The sequence below is a fragment of the Lacerta agilis genome, chromosome 18 (assembly GCF_009819535.1).
Source record: "Lacerta agilis isolate rLacAgi1 chromosome 18, rLacAgi1.pri, whole genome shotgun sequence".
NCBI classification, from domain to species: domain Eukaryota; kingdom Metazoa; phylum Chordata; class Lepidosauria; order Squamata; family Lacertidae; genus Lacerta; species Lacerta agilis.
Window position 1 is genome coordinate 5,266,015 of NC_046329.1, and position 22,147 is coordinate 5,288,161.

Genomic DNA, 22,147 nt, shown 5'->3' on the forward strand with positions numbered 1-22,147 from the left:
GAGCATAGCTGTCAAGTTTCGGATTTGAAAATAAGGGATCAGCAGTCTCACCTATCCCGGGGACAGTCACATGTCAGTGGTGGGCGGAGCCAGAAGCAAAAGTGGGCGGAGCAGCAATGTAAACTCCAAGCGGCCTCGGGCTCGGAGCGGAGCAAAGAGGAGGGCAGCCATGTGCTCCGCGCAATGGAGCCCCATCGTCGTCTTGTCTGATCCCATCAAAACAGGACAGGAAGCAGCAGCTGCTCAAAGGCAGCCAGGCTCCGCCCGCCAGCTAACCCTATTGGCCGGCTGAGGGGCTCGGCGGCAACGGATAGGGGCTGATGCAGGGGGAGGAATACACCCCCTTGTAAGCACGGGAAATGGCTCCCACTTGCTTTGAGGGCTGAGGCTTTTCTCTCCAAGTAGGCGAGGTCTTCCCACCCAGTCCCTGGCCAGCAGGGGAGGAGCTGCTTCCATTAAAAACGGGAAATTTAAGGGAAATAAAAAATAAGGGAGAGCAGCGGGAAACTGCTTAAATAAGGGAGAATCCCGGGGAAACCGGGATACTTGACAGCACTGGGTGGGAGTGCCCTCAAATCCAACTATTATGGACAGCACCTCGTCTTTATGGCAGGGAAAGGCTTAGAGGATGCCGGTGGTTTTTCTCGGAGGTTTTCACACCCAGTCTCCCTCTTAGAGCCGCAGAACTGTAGAGTTGGGACCTAGAAAATGACCTAGTATCAATTTCTTCATCGTTGGGTGCCATTCTGTGCAATGTGGGCTTTCTCTGCCTTGGGAAAGGGGAGGTGGGTGGGTTCAGGCAGCCCCCTCCACTTCTATACTCTCTGTCTGGGTAAGGGTATCTATCATCAATGTATCAGCAGTCTCCCTAAAAGCGAATGCCTAATGCTGAATACTGGTGGCAGCCGGGACAGGATAGGAAGCGAGGGCTGGGCAAATTTTAAAGTGCGTCTCGAGCCACAGAGTCTCATTTGGTCCGGCGGGGTTGCAGATATGGTTTGAAGCACCTGAGGGGGAAAGGGGTACGAAGCGGTCTCGCTCCACTGCCATCGGGTCGCCGTTTAATTGCTGCAGAGGGTAGGGAAAGGAAAGAAATCGCAGTTCAGTCATAACATCCATTCACGAATGTGTTTTTCTTTTCTTTTCTTTTTAAATTACTTATTTAGTTTTTCAGATTAAAACTTCGCAGTCATATATCAAACATATCTCCCCGGAGACCTAGAGATGTAATGTTAGACTGTTTTGCTTCTTTCACTTGACAAATGTTTTGTGTCACCGGGAAGGCGGTAATTCTGTATTGATTTGCTATGGATGTTTGTATGTGATGCCGATAAAAGGTCTGGTGATGATATCAAACATACAGCATAAAAACAAGATTCCAAGGAGAAATGAAATATATATTAGTTTCACCTTTTAAGTTGAATTACTGAAAGAAATGAACCTTTCCACAATATTCTAATTTTTCGAGTTTCACCTGTATAAAGAGGCGTGGGATATAGCTATTAACGATAAATTAACATGTGCCATTAAAGTTAAGACGGGGAATATGCAAGAGAAATGATTTTGAGAAGATAGGGAAGGTGTTTGTAGAATTTGTACTGTTAAAACGGAAAGAGGTCAAACCATCGCAAGAGGCGTTGAAATTTTGGAAGGCTGGATAGCTACAATGGAATGGTCTCAGTGTTATTTTTATTCTTATCTATTTATGATTATTACTTTGTCAAAATAAAAATATAAACAAGGGCAAATGGGCTCCTTGAAATTACTGTGTATGTAAACTCCCCTGCAAATGTCAAAAATCTTCTCTATCATGGTTTTATCCTGTATTTGATTTGGTGTACCGCCCTGAGATCTTATGATGAAGGATGGTAGGTAAATCGAACAAACGAACAAAAATCTGCCCTGACTCTTCCAACAATCAGCTTCATTGGATGCCCAGGAGTTTGGGTGTTATCAGAGAGGGAGAGAAACATTTCTCTCTCTCCGCTTTCTCTCTCTCTCTCTCTCTTTTTTAACATAGCAAATCTTTATTACTAATTTAAAATACTTACATATATACATATACATATACAAATACCAATTTAAAACATCACCAGCATCCACAAGAAAAGGACAAAGAAAATACATAAAAAGAATCACTTTCCATCATTGATATTACTAATAGGGGCTCCAGTTGTACCCCAGGTAGGATGATTATCGAAAGTGAAAGAAAAGAAAAAAAATAATAAGAAAAAGTAAGCCAAAAAAGAAGAAGAAAAGGGGAGGGGAGGGGGGGAAAGGAGAGAGGGAAACAGAAAAGAAAAGAATTAGGACAAAAGAAAATCAACAGTAAGCATACACAGTTGATCTTCTAGATGTGCTTCCACTGCTTTTACAACGGTTCATAATTCTAGTTTGTTACTTTCTTCTATCTGTCATTTTTTAAACTTTCACCCTTATATACAAATCTTCAATTCTCTTCTCTACTTAGCCATATCCGCTTTCTCCATGCTAGGCTGAAATTTATAAACTTCCATCCTGTCGCCTCTAACTTGCCTTTTCCCTAAACTTAACAGTCCAAAACCCTATTCTCAAAGGAGAGTTGCTCCACCCCGTGGATCATTCTGCTTGCTCCTTCCTCATCCTTTTCCCACTCGACAATATCCTTTTTGAGCTGAGGCGCCCTGAACCCGTACGCAGGTATTATACTCCTGTGCCTTGCGGAAAGGCGTAGCTGCCTGGAGAGAAAAATACTCTTGACGATGTGCTGACGACATCATTACAGGCCTCTCTCTTCACCTAACGGAGGCAGGGTAATTGTCTCTGCTCTGAGGTGGGTTGGACTAGATGACTCTTGGGGACCCCTTCCAGAATTACATATCACTCTTCCCTCGCGGTACCTGGTGATCTTGCAGTTCCGTGCGGTGGCATGCGTCCCTGTGTATGTTATGTCACACCTGGCAGCATTGTTTGTGAAGTCTGACTCAGGCACCAAGAAGTCCGGATTGACGGTCACCTTGAAAATGGGATGAGAACAATACAGTCAGGTTCCACCCCACTGTTTCCTCTCCTAAAATCAGGTGGTGTCCTTAACCAACCAGCTTCAACAGTTGCAAGCTCAGATCATAATAAGGCTTGTGTTTTTTCCCTTCTTCACCAGGAAAGACTTGTTACAAGAATTCTAGGCTCTCAAATAAAGAATCATAGAGTTGGAAGAGACCACAAGGGCCATCCAGTCCAGCCCCCTGCCAAGCAGGAAACACCATCAGAGCATTCCTGACAGGTGGCTGTCAAGGGGACTCGCTTTGCCCAATGGTGTGCATAATAATAATAATAATAATAATAATAATAATAATAATAATAATCTGTACCCCACCCATCTGGCTGGGTCTCCCCAGCCACTCTGGGCAGCTTCCAACAAATATTAAAATACATTAAAATGTCACAGATTAAAAACTTCCCTAAACAGGGGCCTTCAGGTATTTTCTGAATGTCAGATAGGTGTTTATTTCATTGACATCTGGTGGGAGGGCATTCCATAGGGCGGGAGCCACTACTGAGACAGGGAACTGCCAGAAGGCCCTTGGCGCTGGATCTCAGTGTCCGGGGTGAACAATGGGGGTGGAGACGCTCCTTAAGGTATACAGGACCGAGGCCATTTAGGGATTTAAAGGTCAGCACCAACACTTTGAATTGTGCTCAGAAACGTATTGGGAGCCAATTTAGATCTCTCAAGCCCGGTGTAATGTGGTCCCAGTGGCGACTCCCATTATTATGGAGAATGTCATGCCAAAAATGTGCGCATTAGGACAAATTCGGATTAAAATGAGGATGAATTTTAACAAGGACTTAAAAAAATAATAATAATTGCAGAGTGATGTGGAAATGTGGGGAACAGAATTTTGAGATGCTTAAAATGAGAACCAGAGATTGACACGTTGGCCCATCTCTGCAGAGTGGATCTGTAAAAGGTAAAAGTAAAGGACCCCGGTTAAGTCCAGTCAAAGACGACTATGGGGTTGCGGCGCTCATCTCGCTTTCAGGCCGAGGGAGCTGGTGTTGGTCCACAGACAGCTTTCCAGGTCATGTGGCCAGCAGGACTCAACTGCTTCTGGCACAACGGGACACTGTGACAGAAACCAGACCGAACAGAAAAGCCGTTTACCTTCCTGCCGGTGTGGTACCTACTTATCTACTTGCGCTGGCGTGCTTTCGAATTGCTAGGTTGGCAGGAGCTGGGACAGCGCAACGGGAGGGGGATTCGAACCACCGACCGTCCGATCGGCAAGCCCAGGAGGCTTAGTGGTTTAGACCACAGCGCCACCTCCGTCCGTTATACTGGCAAGGCAAAATGCCCCTGTGTTCCTGGGTGACCCCTCATGTCCATGCCCATTTCCCTTCCACTTTGAGCTTTGCAGCCAACCATACCTTGAGGATATAATTCCCAGGGGCGACGTCTGTAATGTCGATCCACTGGCAGTCAATGTGAGCATCGTAGGTGTCGTAGCAACCAGGACCCAGACCCTGAATGCAAGACAACATCACGTCGCTTTGAGTTTTCCTTTTGGACAGAACGCTTTTCTCCGAATATGGTTTGCACAGCCTTCCACAACCAGCACCCCTGAGGCTTATGTTATTTATCACATTCATATGCCCCCATGAGCTCAAGGTGGAAATGTCCATAAAAACTGCCTTGTCCCAGTGTCTAATATTCATAGAATCCTAGAATCCTAGAGTTGGAAGAGACCCCAAGGGCCATCCAGTCCAACCCCCTGCCAAGCAGGAAACACCATCAAAGCATTCCTGACAGGTGGCTGTCAAGCCTCCGCCTAAAGACCTCCAAAGAAGGAGACTCCACCACACTCCTTGGCAGCAAATTCCACTGTCCAACAGCTCTTACTGCCAGGAAGTTCTTCCTAATGTTTAGGTGGAATCTTCTTTCTTGAAGTTTGACTCCATTGCCCCGTGTCCGCTTCTCTGGAGCAGCAGAAAACAACCTTTCTCCCTCCTCTATATGACATCCTTTGATATATTTGAACATGGCTATCCTGTCACCCCTTAACCTTCTCTTCTCCAGGCTAAACATACCCAGCTCCCTAAGCCATTCCTCCTAAGGCATCGTTTCCAGGCCTTGGACCATTTTGGTTGCCCTCCTCTGGACACGTTCCAGCTTGTCAGTACCCTTCTTGAACTGTGGTGCCCAGAACTGGACACAGTACTACAACTTCCAGGCTTTGTATTTTTCTCAGAGGATCGATAAATAATGTATACAGGTGAAACTCGAAAAATCAGAATATCGTGGAAAAGTCCATTTATGCAAGCAATTGTTTTCATAAGCTACTGGAGTTTAATATATGAGATAGACTCATGACATACAAAGCGAAATATGTCAAGCCTTTGCTTGTTATAACTGTGATGATTATGGCACGCAGCTGATGAAAACCCCAAAGTTGAGATTGTTAATTTGGGCTTCCCATCAGCTGTACGCCATAATCATCACAATTATAGCAAATCAAGGCTTGACATATCTCGCTTTGCATGTCATGAGTCTATCTCGTATATTAGTTTCACCTTTTAAGTTGAATTACTGAAAGAAATGAACCTTTCCATGATATTCTAATTTTTCAAGTTTCACCTGTAATTAATTTGGTAATTATTGTGTGTCGCCAAAGTGTTGCATGAGTCGTACTATTACTTCCACCAGCAGCACAGTTTGCATTTTTCTAGCTTTGGTTTGAGCGGCCAAGTGGGTATGGAGAAAAGTGCCCTGTCTGCGGATCAACAGGGGAGCTGGCAGCGGAAGGCAAGCAGTGGTCCCCTGCTGAACATAGGCAGAGGAGCAGGGGGTTGGTAAAAAAGGTGGCAACCCTGCTGTGCCCTGCGTCTCTTCTTCCCTCACCTGAGTGTGAGCTGTGCAAGCGTATCGCCGCCGGACTCCCACGTCGCAGGTCGTATCCTCCAGGCAGAAGCTGGCCTTGTGTCCTTCGGCTACCTTCTTGTGGGTGACGGCATCTAGCAGGTCATAGTTACTAAAAGCTTCCATGCTGTGATAATGGCTAAAAGACATAGACAAAGAAGAAGAAGAAGAAGAAGAAGAAGAAGCTGTATCACTACCTGAAGGAGTCTCAAAGCAGCTAACATTCTCCTTTCCCTTCCTCTGTGAGGTGAGTGGGGCTGAGAGACTTCAGAGAAGTGTGACTAGCCCAAGGTCACCCAGCAGCTGCATGTGGAGGAGAGGAGATGCGAACCCAGTTCCCCAGATTACGAGTCCACCGCTCTTAACCACTACACCACACTGGCTCGGCCCCAGCTGACCACCCTGGCTCGGCTCAGTTCGGCTTACTCACTTGTGGCAGCTGTGCCATTCCCAAGCGTGGTATGGTTTGACCGGGAGGAAGTCCGCTGTGCCTTGGTTCTTCACCCTCTGCGGGAAGCGAAGGAGGACCCGGTAGCTGATGCCGCTCAGACCCGGCTGGTAGGCAGATCTGCAGGAAAGAGAGGGAGAAGAGGCCATGGATGATGGAGGAGCCAAAGGGGAGCCCTGTTGGATGCCAGTATCCTGTCCCAACAGACACCTCTTTGGGGGCCGTCATCCCCTCCAAAAGCAGAACCTGAGTCTTACGGGATTTGGGCAGGGACCCGCTGAAACAGTTACTGACCGGAAGTGAAGACAACGAAAACCACCTTCCTGGAAGAGCGATATTAAAAACATCCCCAGAGAACATCGCCTCTGCACCTGCAGTTTCAGTCGGCTGAGAGCACCATTCGTTATATGTAAGTTAGATGAAATTCTGAGGGCTACGTACTTAAAGAAACCCCTCAAGTCCGATTGCCACCTTTAGTGCCATCGATAAAATCATTTACCTTCTGTCTAGCTAAAACAACCCAATCCATTTATGTTTAATGAACAGATTTTTGTGCTAGGAACCTCTCAACTCAGGAAAGTCCTAGTGCCCTGAGTTTTTCGCCATTTCCCGCCATTTGTGTAAATCTGTGATGCGCGTTATAATGCTTTTACTTTTTTTATAAAAATATTTTTTAAGTTACATTTTCTGTTTTGCTGTTTAAAATACTCATTTTACATCCTTAAGATGTCAATGACTTCCCTTCGTCTCTTTCCATGGTTCATTTTCTATTTTACAAAAACTATACCATTCAGCATTCCATTATGCATCCATCTAAACTTGTTTACACTGTTGGATTTATCTTAATGCTGCCAGCGTTTTCAGCTGTACAAATTATTTCCCATATATTCAATAACGTTTTCCAACCTTCTTTAAACATGTTCTTCATCTTCTCTTATTCTATATGTTACGCCTGAGAGTTGTGCATATTCCATCAGCTTAAGTTGCCACTCTCTTGTTTGGTTGGGACCTCACTCATTTTCCATTTTGGGGCTAACAAAACACGAGCCGCAGAAGTGGCACACACAAATAACCTTTTTTGACAACTGGGAATTTCAGTCTGAGTTATCCCCAACAGAAAGGACTCTGGGTTTTTGGGGGGAAAGTACCAGTAATTTTAAACATTTTTTTCAATTCATTATGGATCATTTCCCAATACTCTTTTACAAGTCCACCACCTTAATCGTATATTTTTGAGACATGTCTGTTCTTCGTTTGTTTGCTTTTGACTCTAACCTGCATTTGCTTGACCAATAAAATCTGATCATGACAAACGGAAACGGAGCCGTGTGCCTGCTTGGAAACATTTGTAGGTGCAAAAGGTGTTAAAAAGCAGGATTATGTATGACCTCCCCGTTAGCATCCTGGGCACATTCCATTATGAATGTGTGATAAAAAGGTCATTTGAAAAAGTCTAAGACAAGCATGGGGAAACATGCTCAGGGCCAAATATCAGGTTCTCAGGACTCTAGCCACGCCTTCTCTTTTGAGGCCACGCCCTCTCTTTCCAGGCCACGCCCCTCAATATCACTGCTCCACATCCTTGAGTGGTTCTGCCTGGCTCGGGTGTGTCCACGAACTCTAAGCCACTTCCTTCTCCGGTTGGAGGACAGAGAGACGGGCAAGGAGTTCGCGTAGCGATCGTACCACTGTACAAATGTGAAATTTGCATTCATTGCCCCACCCATTTTTTGCCGCAGGCCCCGCCCCCCACAAGCATGTGCCCTCCCAGAAGGTAAATGCAGCCCTCTGGCCCAAGTTACGCCTGCAAATGCCACCCCCCCGCCCCCCAGTAATGCAGGCCACTCTCAAAATGCGGTGAAAAGGCGAGTTGGAAGGGACCCAGAGAATCATCTGGTCCAACCCCATAGCCAGAGCTGCCCCATACGGGGATCGAACCTGAAACTCTGGCGTTATCGGCACATTGCTCTAACCCAGGCATAGGCAAACTCGGCCCTCCAGCTGTTTTGGGATTACAACTCCCACCATACCTAGCTAACAGGACCAGGGGGTCGGTGATGATGGGAGTTGTAGTCCCCAAACATCTGGAGGGCCGAGTTTGCCTATGCCTGTTCTAACCTACTGAGCTATCTAGGTGCTAGTGGCATGGGAAGCTGCCCCCAGTCCATCTACAGGTGAAACTCAAAAAATTAGAATATCATGGAAAGATTCATTTCTTTCAGTAATTCAACTTAAAAGGTGAAACTATTATATGAGATAGACTCATGACATGCAAAGCGAGATATGTCAAGCCTTTATCTGTTATAATTGTGATGATTATGGCGTACAGCCGATGAGAACCCCAAATTAACAATCTCAACTTTGGGGTTTTCATCAGCTGTGCACCATAATCATCACAATTATAACAAACAAAGGCTTGACATATCTCGCTTTCCATGTCACGAGCATATCTCATATATTAAACTCCAGTAGCTAATGAAAACAATTGCTTACATAAATGGACTTTTCCACGATATTCTAATTTTTCGAGTTTCACCTGTAGGTTAGTGCTGTTGACTCTGGCTGGCAGCAAGACCTTCTACATGCAAGGGAGATGCTCTGCTTGTGAGCTACGCCCTTCCCCGATGCAGACAGGAGTTCAGGTGCCAGACTGAAAACTTTTCCACTGGTTGGGAATTCTCCATAGCTGGCAGAGGAGTATTCTTGCGCTAGCATAACAAAGGTTCAAGAGCTCTAAAGAGAGTTATTTTGGAGTCTCTTCAGGAGGTGAGGAGGAAAAAAAGGGGCTATTCATGGAATGGGTGAGCAAACAAGCAAAGGCTGACCCTTTGGCACCCCCTGTCCTGGAAAGAACAGCTTTGTTTGTTTGGGTGTTTACAGGAAAATGGAGTCATTTCACTCTACCCCCCCCCCCACTAATATTTTTTTGTTTGCATTTTTCCAGCTAGAATCAATAAGCAGAAAAGGACCATCTGCTGTTCCAGGATGAGCTGCCCAATGGCTACAGGCGCATTAACCCTCACACTGCCTTCCCTTGCAACACAACAGCCCTGCTGTGTTGGCTGATTTGAGTCTTGCTCTCTGATAGTTGCTGCCAAGAGAGTGCTCTTTTGGGGGCGCCTACACCTCAGTGTAGGGCTGCGGGTGGCGCTGTGGGTTAAACCACAGAGCCTAGGGCATGCTGATCAGAAGGTCAGTGGTTCGAATCCCCGCAATGACGGGGTGAGCTCCCGTTGTTCGGTCCCAGCTCCTGCCCACCTAGCAGTTCGAAAGCACACCAGTGCAAGTAGATAATAGGTACCGCTCCGGCGGGAAGGTAACGGCGTTTCCGTGCATCTGCTCTGGTTCGCCAAGAAGCGGCTTTGTCATGCTGGCCACGATGACCTGGAAGCTGTACGCCGGCTCCCTCAGCCAGTAAAGTGAGATGAGCGCCGCAACCCCAGAGTCGTCTGCCACTGGAACTAATGGTCAGGGGTCCCTTTACCCTTTACCTTTACCCCAGGTTAAGAACTTAATTCGTTACGGAGGTCCGTTCTTAACCTGAACACTGTTCTTAACCTGAGGTACCACTTTAGCTAATGGGGCCTCCTGCTTGCCGCCGCACGATTTCTGTTCTCATTCTGAAGCAAAGTTCTTAACCCGAGGTACTCTTTCTGGGTTAGCGGAGTCTGTAACCTGAAACCCGATGGTACCACCGTATTATTAATTGAATTTATATACCGCCCTAGACCCAGAGGTCTCAGGGCGGTTCACAGAACAAAATCAAAATATAAAACCACAAATATTCAATCGAAATAAAAACAACAACCCAAAAAACCACATTTTAAAAGGATGTCAATCAAAAACCAAAGGCCTGGTTTAAAAGGAATGTTTTCGCCTGGCTTGGTCAAAAGGTGTATAATGAAGGCGCCAGGTGAATTTCCCTGGGGGAGAGGATTCCACAGACGGGGGAGCCACTGCAGAGAAGGCCCTGTTCTCCGCGTTGCCACCCTCTGGACCTCTCGAGGAGGAAGCACACGAAGGAGGGCCTCAGAAGGTGATCTCAGGGTCCGGGTAGGTACATATGGGAAGAGGCGGGTCATCACACCCTTGTGAAAATGTGTTGAATGCACTTTGGACAACTTCGCCCTCAAGGAGGATGAAGCCCTGCTTGAGTTTGGACAGTGAATCAACTCAAACAACTAGGGACCTAAAACGAAAATCATAGAATTATAGAGTTGGACGGGACCTTGAGGGTCAACCCTCTGCAATGCTGGCATCTCAACTGAAGCATCATGGCGGATAGCCAGACAGCTTCTGCAAAAACAACAACAAAAAACCCTCCAAGGAAGGAGAATCAAACCATCTTCTGAGGGAATTCCATTGTGGAAAACCAATTGCAAGGATTGCAAACCTGCAAGATGAAAGCAGACAATGGTTCTCCTGGTCTGGATGGCACCATGAGGGGAGAAGGCCCTATTGTGTTATTTCCCTTCCAAACAACCCCCCTCTTGCAACGGTTTCTTTGCCCATTTTGGGAGAAAAAATATAATTGCACCATGCAACCACACTGGCTTCACCCAACATGAACCAGAGACGTAAATGCCAAGGTACGTTCCTCTCTACCTTGCCAGGCAATTCTCCTCCGCGGCACATTTCAAGGCGTACAGCTGGACCCTTTCGATGTAGGTGCCAGCTTCGATGAAGTACGGATCGGGAATTAAATCTGGGAGCCCTAGGAGGAAGGAGAGACACAGTAAAGTCAGGAAGATTCATTTGCCCCCTAAGCAGATCCAGCAGCTCAGATTTGGGCTCTGTTGAGTGTTGGCAGTAAAAATTATATTATTATTATTATATTATTATTAATTTCAACTTGTTGGTTGTTGTTGTTCAGAGTCGTTCAGTCGTGTCCGACTCTTTGTGACTCCATGGACCAGAGCACGCCAGGCACCCCTATCCTCCACTGCCTCCCGCAGTTTGGCCAAACTCATGCCAGTCGCTTCGAGAACACTGTCCCACCATCTCGTCCTCTGTCGTTCCCTTCTCCTTGTGCCCTCCATCTTTCCCAACATCAGGGTCTTTTCCAGGGAGTCTTCTCTTCTCATGAGGTGGCCAAAGTACTGGAGCCTCAACTTCAGGATCTGTCCTTCTAGTGAGCACTCAGGGCTGATTTCTTTAAGGATGGATAAGTTGGATCTTCTTGCAGTCCATGGGACTCTCAAGAGTCTCCTCCAGCACCAGAATTCAAAAGCATCAATTCTTCGGCGGTCAGCCTTCTTTATGGTCCAGCTCTCACTTCCGTACATTACTACTGGGAAAACCATAGCTTTAACTATACGGACCTTTGTCGGCAAGGTGATGTCTCTGCTTTTTAAGATGCTGTCTAGGTTTGTCATTGCTTTTCCCCCCCAACTTATACACCACCCTATACCCGGAGGTCTCAGGGCGCTTTACAACAAGACATATAAAATCAAACCAAAAGCAGTAACCCATTGGCCCCCCGCCCCCCAAAAAAGCCACATTCTAAAAGGGGGTTGGATGTCAATAAGATCAACCAAAGGCCTGGTTAAAAGGGAACGTTTTTGCCTGGCGCCTAAAGGTGTTAATGAAGGCGCCAGGTGAACTTCCCTGGGGAGAGCATTCCACAGACGGGGAGCCCTGCAGAGAAGGCCCCATTCTCGGGTTGCCCACCCTCCGGACCTCTCTTGGCGGAGGCACACAAAGGAGGGCCTCAGAAGATATCTCAGGGTCGGGCAGGTTCATATGGGAAAGAGGCGGCCCTTGAGATATTGAGGTACTGAGCACTTGAATTGGGCCCAGGAAACCAATTGGTAGCCAGTTGCAGTCGGACCAGGATCGGTGTAATATGTTTATACCGCCTTGCCTGAATTCTGACCGCTGAATTCTGCAGCAGCTGAAGTTTCTGAACCGTCTTCAAAGGCGCCCTATGTATAACGCATTGCCCAACAGGCAGATCGTGATCTACCAGGCGATTACTGGTAGATCACCGGCTCCCCCCAAGGAGCTCAACATCATTTGTCTCTTGGGAGTTGCCCACCTCTACAAACAATATATAAACCCACAAATATCTGAAGGGCTGTGACATGGAAAATCAGATAATTACAAGAAATGCACCAGCCATTTCATTAAAAGCAGCCAGTTCCCTAAAGATTTACGAGCTGCTTCCCATGAGACATCCAATAGCAGTTTACAACATCATGGCATATCTAAAACAGTTAATTTCTCTAAAACAATTGTATTTTTTTTTAAAAAGCAATGAAATATGATAAATATAAGAAAACAACAGTGGCACGTATGTACAATCAACTCAGATCCCAGATGTGCAGGCAGCTGTGCCAGCACTTCGATCCACTTAGCCTAGTGTTGTCTGCCCTGACTGGCAGCAGCGGCTCTCCAGAATTTCCCAGGCAGGCAGCATTTCCCAGCCCTACCTGGAGATTTCTTTGGGTAACTTCCTCAGGCAAAGCAGGTGCTCTCTCTCTCCTCTCTCTACCCCCCACACCAGTGCCCCCTCCTCCCATGCCACAACCATAGTCAGCCTGAGACACTTAACCTCAGGGTCCTGAGTTCAAGTCCCACTTTGGGCGAAATATTCCTGCTGGACTAGATGGCAACCGGGGTCCCTTCCAAATCTACAACTCTAGGGTTCTATGCCCCCATCACCCCCCATCACCCCCCAACCAGCTCACCATGATGAAAGAATCGGGTCCCAGAGCCCGGGGTCCTGTTGGGGGTGCTTGCCGTCGAGGGGCGCTGCCTGGCGCCGGGGTAGACGTCGTAGAAGATGCTATTCCACCGCTGGAAGGGGTTTCGCGGGTCGTCCCTGGTCGAGGAGCTGTGGGGCGTCTGGGATCCCTCTTCCTCGGGGACGGGATCCCCCTGAATCTCGTTGCCCCCCACCTGAGGCCAGCTACCAGCCGGGCCGCTCCCCCGAGCTGCCCCGGGGGTGACCTGCTGTTCCTGCAGCTGCCGGCTTGGGGAAGGGGTCCCGGGGGCTGAGTCATTGCGCCCCCGGGGGCCCCTCCTGTCCGCGCTGGCGGGCGCGTCCTCCCCGTTGGCCTCGACGGAGCGGACCCCCACCCCGGAGCCTTCTTCCCCCCAGCCGGGGAAGCCCCGGTGGCCTCGAGGGTGACAGGGGAGCCGGCCCTTGGGACGCGCCCGGGAGCCGCGGTCCGAAGCGCTCCCCCGTGGGGCGCGCGGCGATGCTGAGGTAGAGGCTCTGGGTTGGTCGCCGGGACCCCGACGGGGCGGCCGCAAGCGGGCGGCGCTGTTGAAGAGGCTGAAGAGCCTCCTCCGCTCTCCCAGCGGATCTGCTGCCTCCAGGGACGCTGGCCGTCCGCGCCGTCGGGGCTCGCCGCCAGCAGCAGCACAAGCAGAGGCGGCAGGAGCAGCAGCCACGACAGCGCCGTCGAGGGGCGCCCTTCCGCGGCCATGGCGAGCGCACACCGAGCAAGCAAGCCACGAATGGGCTCCCGGGGCTGCGGGGAGAAGGTGGAGGCTCCCCACCCCACCCCACCCCGCCCAGGCAGGCATCCAACCGGAGGAACGGAGGGGGCGTACCATGGACAGCGCCCTCCCCTCGGCTCCCTCCTCCTTTTTCGTGACTTTCTCCTGCCATTACAGGTGGGTAGCCGTGTTGGTCTGCCATAGTCAAAACAAAATCAAAAATTCTTTCCAGTAGCACCTTAGAGACCAACTGAGTTTGTTCTTGGTATGAGCTTTCGTGTCTGAAGAAGTGTGCATGCACACGAAAGCTCATACCAAGAACAAACTCAGTTGGTCTCTAAGGTGCTACTGGAAAGAATTTTTGATTTTGTTTCTCCTGCCGGTTTCCCATCCAGGTCTCTTTACCTTTCTTTCCTCTGTGCCTCAGTTTCCCTCCTGCCAGGCGTCGGAGGAGCCACCCCTTACTTGCTTTCTACCTTCTCCTTCATCCCAACCCCTCCCCTCCGCTTCTTGGCTCCCGTTCACACGTTCGCAGAGCTAAGCAGGGGCCGGTATTGGTTTCAAACTGGATGTTGGACGCCTTGAGATCCCTGCACTGTACTGGGTTGGACTAGACGACCCTCGGGCCCTTCCAACTCTGCGATTCTAGGATTCTATCTCACGCCCTCTTTTTCACCTACCCGTGTCAAATTCAACCCCCCACCCCACCCACTTTTGTCAATCCCAGCGTTTAGCATTTGGCAGTAAGATGGCTCCCCACGGGTTAGTTCCTCCGCAGTTAACAACACCCTTGCAAGGCTGTCTGGCCGGGTGGGTTACTGTTATCTCCGATGTGAGAGAGGGTTGCCTGGTCTCCTTTGAAGGCTGTGCAGCAGCCGAGAGAGGCGGGCTCGGCTTCCCAGCTGAAAGTTCAGCCATAGAAATACATCACAGAAGGCACAATGCAGGAATCTCCTCCCTGTTTCGGTGCAGTAGCTCTTGAGTGCTTTTTTTTTTTTTTTTAAACCTGTTTGAAAATGTACTCTTTTAAAAGAGGGGGAGGCAGATTTTAGGCTTGCATGATCTACTTTTACAGGTAGGTAGCCGTGTTGGTCTGCCATAGTCAAAACAAAATAAAATAAAAAAATCCTTCCAGTAGCACCTTAGAGACCAACTAAGTTTGTTCTTGGTATGAGCTTTCATGTGCATGCACATCGTGTGCATGTATGACTGAAGAAGTGTGCATGCACACGAAAGCTCATACCAAGAACAAACTTAGTTGGTCTCTAAGGTGCTACTGGAAGGAATTTTTTATTTTATGATCTACTTTGTTTTGCACTGTTGTTCAGTCGTTCAGTCGTGTCCGACTCTTCGTGACCCCATGGACCAGAGCATGCCAGGCACGCCTATCCTTCACTGCCTCTCGCAGTTTGGCCAAACTCATGTTAGTAGCTTCAAGAACACTGTCCAACCATCTCATCCTCTGTCGTCCCCTTCTCCTTGTGCCCTCCATCTTTCCCAACATCAGGGTCTTTTCTAGGGAGTCTTCTCTTCTCATGAGGTGGCCAAAGTACTGGAGCCTCAACTTCAGGATCTGTCCTTCTAGTGAGTACTCAGGGCTGATTTCTTTGAGAATGGATAGGTTTGATCTTCTTGCAGTCCACGGGACTCTCAAGAGTCTCCTCCAGCACCATAATTCAAAAGCATCAATTCTACGGCGATCAGCCTTCTTTATGGTCCAGCTCTGGGGTGACACTAATAATAATAATAATAATAATAATAATAATATTAATAATAATATTATAGTTACAGGTAGGTAGCCGTGTTGGTCTGCCATAGTCAAAACAAAATTAAAAAAATCCTTCCAGTAGCACCTTAGAGATCAACTAAGTTTGTTCTTGGTATGAGCTTTCATGTGCATGCACACAGCTCATACTAGGAACAAACTTAGTTGGTCTCTAAGGTGCTACTGGAAGGAATTTTTTTTTATTTTTTATAATTTATTATTTGTACCCCGCCCATCTGGCTGGGTTTCCCCAGCCACTCTGGGCGGCTTCCAACAAAGATTAAAAATACATTAAAATGTTACACATTAAAAACTTCCCTATAACAACAACAACCACCACCACCACCACAACAACAATTTTATTAATTACGGTATACCCCACCCATATGGTTGGGTTTCCAATATACAAGTAGAAATCTGCACATGAATTACTACAGGGTTTTAAAATAACATGACTGGGGTGTGGGGAGGAGCCTTTATACAGAAATTCTTGCCCATCTGGTTCATGCATAGTTTGTGGGATCAGAAAAGTTCAAGGATTTCCCTTCAGGTTTTCATCACGAACTGGAGGAAAAGTTTAAAGGGGTGTGAGTCATACGTTGTAGCTGGTTGCCTGTTCTCCAACAGGCAGGCATTCAACCGGCAAAGCTTCCTCCAGAACGGAAGCTGCTTCAAGGAAAGCTTAAAAATCTCCTTGCTTGTAACTTGAAGCCATTGGTTCGAATCCGACCCTGTGGAGCAGGAGAAAGCAATCTTGCTCCATCTCTCACATGACAGTCCTTGATATATTTGAAGGTGGCTCTCATATCTCCTCTCAGTCTCCTCTTCTCCAAGCTAAGCATACCCAGCTCCTTCAACCGTTCCTCATCAGGCTTGGTTTCCAGAGCCTTGATCTTCTTGCCCCCCCCCCCTCCTCTGCACACCTTCCAGCTTGTCAACATCCTTCTTAAATTGTGGTGCCCAGAACTGGACATCGTCTTCCAGGTGTGGTCTGACCAAGATACAGTAAAGGTTAAGGGACCCCTTACCATTAGGTCCAGTTGTGTCTGACTCTGGGGTTGCGGCGCTCATCTCGCGTTAATGGCCGAGGGAGCTGGGCGTACAGCTTCCGGGTCATGTGGCCAGCATGACAAAGCTGCTTCTGACAAACCAGAGCAGTGCACGGAAACGCCGTTTACCTTCCCATCGGAGCGGTACCTATTTATTTACTTGTACCTTGATGTGCTTTTGAACTGCTAGGTTGGCAGGAGATGGGACCGAGCAACGGGAGCTCACCCCGTCATTGTGGGGATTCGAACCGCCGACCTTCTGATCAGCAAGCCCTAGGCTCTGTGGTTTAACCCACAGCGCCACCTGGGTCCCTCTCAAGACACAATAGATTGGCACTTTTCCTTCCCTTGACCTGGGCACTAGACTTCTGTTGATGCAGCCTAGAATAGCATTAGCCTTTTTTGCTGCTGCATCGCACTGTGGGCCCCTGCTAAGCTTGTGGTCCACTACATCCTGGCTTGAGAGCAGTACATGTGAAAAGGATCTAGGAGTCTTGGTAGACCACAAACTTGGCATGAGTCAACAGTGTGATGCAGCAGCTAAAAAAGCCAATGAAATTCTGGGCTGCATCAATAGGAGTATAGCATCTAGATCAAGGGAAGTAATAGGACCACTGTATTCCGCTCTGGTCAGACCTCACCTGGAATACTGTGTCCGGTTCTGGGCACCACAGTTCAAGAAGGATACTGACAAGCTGGAACGTGTCCAGAGAAGGGCAACCAAAATGGTCCAAGGCCTGGAAACGATGCCTTATGAGGAACGGCTTAGGGAGCTGGGTATGTTTAGCCTGGAGAAGAGAAGGTTAAGGGGGGATATGATAGCCATGTTCAAATATATAAAGGATGTATAGAGCAGGGTGAAAGGTTGTTTTCTGCTGCTCCAGAGAAGCGGACACGGGGCAATGGATTCAAACTACAAGAAAGAAGATTCCACCTAAACATTAGGAAGAACTTCCTGACAGTGAGAGCTTTTTGGACAGTGGAATTTGCTGCCAAGGAGTGTGGTGGAGTCTCCTTCTTTGGAGGTCTGAAGCGGAGGCTTGACAGCCATCTGTCAGGAATGCTTTGATGGTGTTTCCTGCTTGGCAGGGGGTTGGACTGGATGGCCCTTGGGGTCTCTTCCAACTCTAGGATTCTATGATTCTACGTCTCCTAGACTTGTAGTCTTTCTTCGTGTAAGGATAGGCACAAGCCACATGGAGTGAAGTTAAATGTATATTTGTGGCCCTGCCTGCCATTGCCATGCGGCCTCCAGAAGCTTGCTGAGAAGGCGATGTGGCCCTCAGTGTGAAAAAGCTTCCCCTTGACAGAGGTGAAATGTTCAGTGTTTGCGAGGTGGTTCCATGTGCCAACCCCTGGCATTCAAGCAGGGTCACGGCCTGGTAAATTTCCTCTCTGTTGCCAGTGCCGCCTCCCGGTGGAAAAACGTTGGCAAACTCTGAAGTGGAAGTGGAGCCAAAGCCCTGCTCTCTGGACTCCGGCTAAATAAAGATCCCAGTCAATATTTGGCTTTGAGCCCCTCAAGGAAAAACTCATCATTCCCCTCCGTATTATTTTTTGACCCTGTTCTCAACGCTCCCCAGCGATTCCTCCCGAAAGAATGTGGCGTGCACAAGGGGCCCAGTGAGTTGACGCAGGAACGCACCCCCCCCCCGAGCTAATATTGGTGTTGCAGGACAAACTTAAATTTGTTGATGGTGTAAAGGCCAGGAAGCGGAGACGTTTGTGGCTTGACATTGTGTCTGGGAGAAACCTCCTTTGTGCGGAAGGGAGTGATTGAAAAGAAACTCACATGTGTGTGTGTGTCCCCTGATACAGGGGTGGGGGGGCGGTTCTTCAGGATTGTTATAAGAATTCTAAGGCCTCAAATATAAAATAAATTTTCATATAATTTACAAGGCCATCACACATACATAAGTATATAAACCACGTGCCTGAAATAGTACAGGAGAGCAAATCCTGAAGCTGTTTTGACTCTCCCAGTAATGAAATATGATTGGTTAAATAGAAATCCTTTGTCTGAAATGTTATAAATACCCCTGCCCAGACCTTTGGGGGTTGCAGATTTGCGTAGGGTTGCCAGGTGTCCACTATTTGAGTGGACAGTCTACTTTTTTCACATTACGTTCAATATTTCCCCCCGCCTCCACAAAATAGTGGACATTTTTTTTTATTCAAAAGCTTTATGATGAAATGGTATTTTAATACGTGTTAAAATGTTTGAAAGAAAATATAATTTAATTCAATTTAACCTCCCCCCCCCCACTTGTCCGCTATTTTTTGGAAGCAGGTCTGGCAACCCTAGATTTGCGAAATGATTCCACTGTAACCCTTATCGCTTTGCAATAAAGAAAACAAAAGGGACTCCAAGCTCCTCTCAAGTATTATTTTTTGTTATTGTTTTGTTTTTATTGGCGTAGCTCAAGTTTTATTGACTTAACTCAGAAGATGGGCCTTTCCGGCCAATGCAACAATACCAAGAACAAACTTAGTTGGTCTCTAAGGTGCTACTTGAAGGAATTTCTTATTTTTTTTTTTTTTGTTTTGACTATGACACCTTTGTTATCGAACAGTCAGTGGCGGCCCCCCGGGTCTAAAATTTCAGCTGCGCCTTGTGCGGCGCCAAAATTCAGTGGTACCCTGCCTCTCAACTTCCATTATGTGGATGCTAAGTATATATGTGTTGAAACAAAATAGAAAATTCTTTCCAGTAGCACCTTATATTTGTTTGAAAAATCGTGCGCAATGGGCCAATGGCCGTAATAATATCTTTTTTTTTAATTAAACTTTATTATTTTAAAAAACACTCAGACATCTAACAAACACCACAACATTGAGAATAAAATACATATCTATCTATCTATCTATCTATCTATCTATCTATCTATCTATCTTCCATTATGTGGGATGCTGTCAGTCAAGTCGAACATTCAAACGGAGGACCAACTGCCACTTTGTGTCAGTTAGTTTTTGTCGGTTGGTCAGTTAGGCTGCTGCTGAAAGATCTGTTAAGAGACTCACTAATATAGCTTATAGGTCACAAAGAGTCGGACACGACTGAACGACTGAACAACAAAGTTTATATCTTTTGTTTAGTAACCTAAATATGTACATGAATGAATCTGTCAGTAAATCACTTTACTTTGGCTATCAATCAGATTCATGTGTATCTTTATTTTGAGGGGGATAAAGGGATTGACAATCAGGAAAAGGACGAAAGACTCAAAACGAGTCAGCGAGCCGTTTGCCGCTGTGAAGGTTCAAATAAGGAACGTTTAACTCTGCTACTATATTATATAAACGTTCCCACACATTAGGCACCTAGCTTTTCCAGAGTTTTTTCCAGAGGAAAAGTGACTTGAACTTCACAGCATGTTATTCTTTGAAGGAGAGCTACTTGAAAATGATTTACAGATGGTATTTAACGCCAAGTAGGCTTGCTAACATGTATTAAGACTGAATCAGATAAGTGCTGGAGTTGCAAAGAGGTTGAGGGAGTTTTCTTTCATATGTGGTGGACCCATAAAAGGGTAAAAGAGTAATGGGAAATGATCCATAATGGATTGAAAAAAAAAATGTTTAAAAGTACTTCCCCCCACCCAAAAAAACCTATCGTCCTTTCAAGTCCAACATTCAATTTTTCAGACGAAAATTCCCAGGTGTCAAAAAAGGTTATTTATGTATGCCACTACTGCAGCCCGTGTTTCGTTAGCTCAAAAATGGAAAACGAGCAAAGTCCCAACTAAAACAGGTTGGCAACTTGACAGAATATGTGCAGCTGAACATATAGAACGAGAGAACAAGACGAACATACGTTTAGGGAAGATTAGAAAACGTTTTTGGATATATGGGAAATAACAGTGTACAGCTGAAAAGGCTGACAGCATTAAGATAAATTCAAAAGTGTAAATAAGTTTTGAGGGACACAATAACGCAGGGGTGGCCAACTCCCCAAAGACTGTGATCTACTCCCAGAGTTAAAAACAGGCAGTGATCTACCCCTTTTGGGGGAGGTTCAGGTCAAATTTGTTGAGGTTTTTTTGGGAGGAGGAAAGCCCAGTTTTTTTAGGGGTACAGGGCAAAAATGTTGAGATTTTCTTAGGGGAGACAAACTTGTTGAGCTTCTTTGGGGGAGTCAGTGATCTACCAGTGATCTACCGCAGACGTCCAGTGATCTACTGGTAGATCACGATCTACCTGTTGGATGTGCCTGCAGTAACAGAATACTGAATGGTATAGTTTTTGTAAAATATGCAGGAATATATGATATGTAAAATGAAGAAGGGATGTCATCGGGATGTAAAAATGAGTACTTTAAATTGTAAAACGGAAAATTTAATAAAAATTATATCATCTTATCAAACCTTTATTAGGCATTTACAAGTAAAATCGCGAGAGAAAGAATCACATACAGGAACTTTAAAATATATATACACAAAGAGACAACAATTAAACTCATAGGCTGATTGTATGTGTGTATATGTAAAATTTCCTAGAATTTCCTTCTGTTAAAGTACTCCTTGAAGCACTGCTGCCAAAAACTCGGCTCCCCCCGCAGTCACCCCTTGGTCAATGTCAGAGAGACAGAATCCAGCACTTCCACCATGCTGCGGTTTCAAACCGTCCAAAAGGGGGGACAACACGCGTTCATGCAACGTACTGTGTAGTGGACAAAAAAGAATATGCTCTACAGTGTCCGGGACATTCAGGGAACATCTGCAGTATCTCTTGTTTCTGGGAATATTCTGATATCTACCCCTGACAAATGCCGAGGGAAAGATATTCAGTCAGGCCAGCATAAATGCCCTACGTTGGGCAGGTATTATTAGTTTAGTAACATAGTTGACCCTGCTATCTAGGATATTTAAATCATAGAATATGGGAGAGCAAATTTTATTTACAGCTGCCGCGATATTTTGTCTCTCAACATCCTTTAGTCTAGTTAGGACATTGTGAAAGATATGTTGCTCGCTTGAATTGTACAAGGGATCCAGCTCTTGTGTGTATGCCTAATTCTGCACACATTGTTTCATATTTAATAACATTTGGGAGTCCCAGGATACGTCTCAAGAAACTAGAGTGAATCTTTTCTAAGTCACTGTTATATGCTTGTACCCATAGTGGGATCCCATAGAATATCTGGGATAGCACTTTTGCTTGGGATATCTGGTTGGCCGCAGGGATAAATTGATTTCCCTTCTGATAATAAAAACAAGTAACTACTGATGAGGTACACTTTGCCTGTTTTATAGCATTTGTGCGATGGATAGACCACCCCAAATTGCTCTGGACTAGAATTCCCATATACCGGTATCTATACATCTTCACTTGTTGGATTTCTTCCTCTCTTATTTTCCATTTCTCTAATTTCCAGCCATTAGAGAAGGCCAAATTTTTTGTCTTCTCAGAATTTATAGAGGGTTTGTTAATTTCACAGTAGAGGGTCAGGGAAAGTATAAGACGTTTCAAACCCAAGCTCGTTAATAAAATTATATATATATAAAACTTCCATCATGCATCATACTCCCCTAAATCCACCTCTA

The 22,147-nt window shown here is 46.5% G+C and overlaps 1 protein-coding gene across 1 annotated transcript; it reads right to left on the bottom strand.

Annotated features, from left to right (window-relative positions):
* Nucleotides 1–620: 620 nt before the first annotated feature.
* LOC117039497 (protein-lysine 6-oxidase-like) lies at nt 621–6,457 on the bottom strand. Its single transcript, XM_033136631.1, has 5 exons — nt 6,327–6,457; nt 5,879–6,035; nt 4,408–4,503; nt 2,880–2,995; nt 621–1,068 (listed from the first exon to the last, which is right to left on the bottom strand). Exons 2-5 carry the CDS (start codon nt 6,020–6,022, stop codon nt 1,062–1,064), a joined length of 363 nt encoding a protein of 120 aa, XP_032992522.1. The 5' UTR covers nt 6,023–6,035; nt 6,327–6,457; the 3' UTR covers nt 621–1,061.
* Nucleotides 6,458–22,147: the final 15,690 nt, after the last annotated feature.

Coding starts and splice junctions, on each gene's coding strand:
- LOC117039497 (XM_033136631.1), bottom strand. CDS start 6,022: ATGGAAGCTTTTAGTAACTATGACCTGCTAGATGCCGTCACCCACAAG. Junction 4,504..5,878: donor CTTGCACAGCTCACACTCAG/GTGAGGGAAGAA, acceptor TCTTGCATTCAG/GGTCTGGGTCCTGGTTGCTA. Junction 2,996..4,407: donor CTGGGAATTATATCCTCAAG/GTATGGTTGGCT, acceptor CCCATTTTCAAG/GTGACCGTCAATCCGGACTT.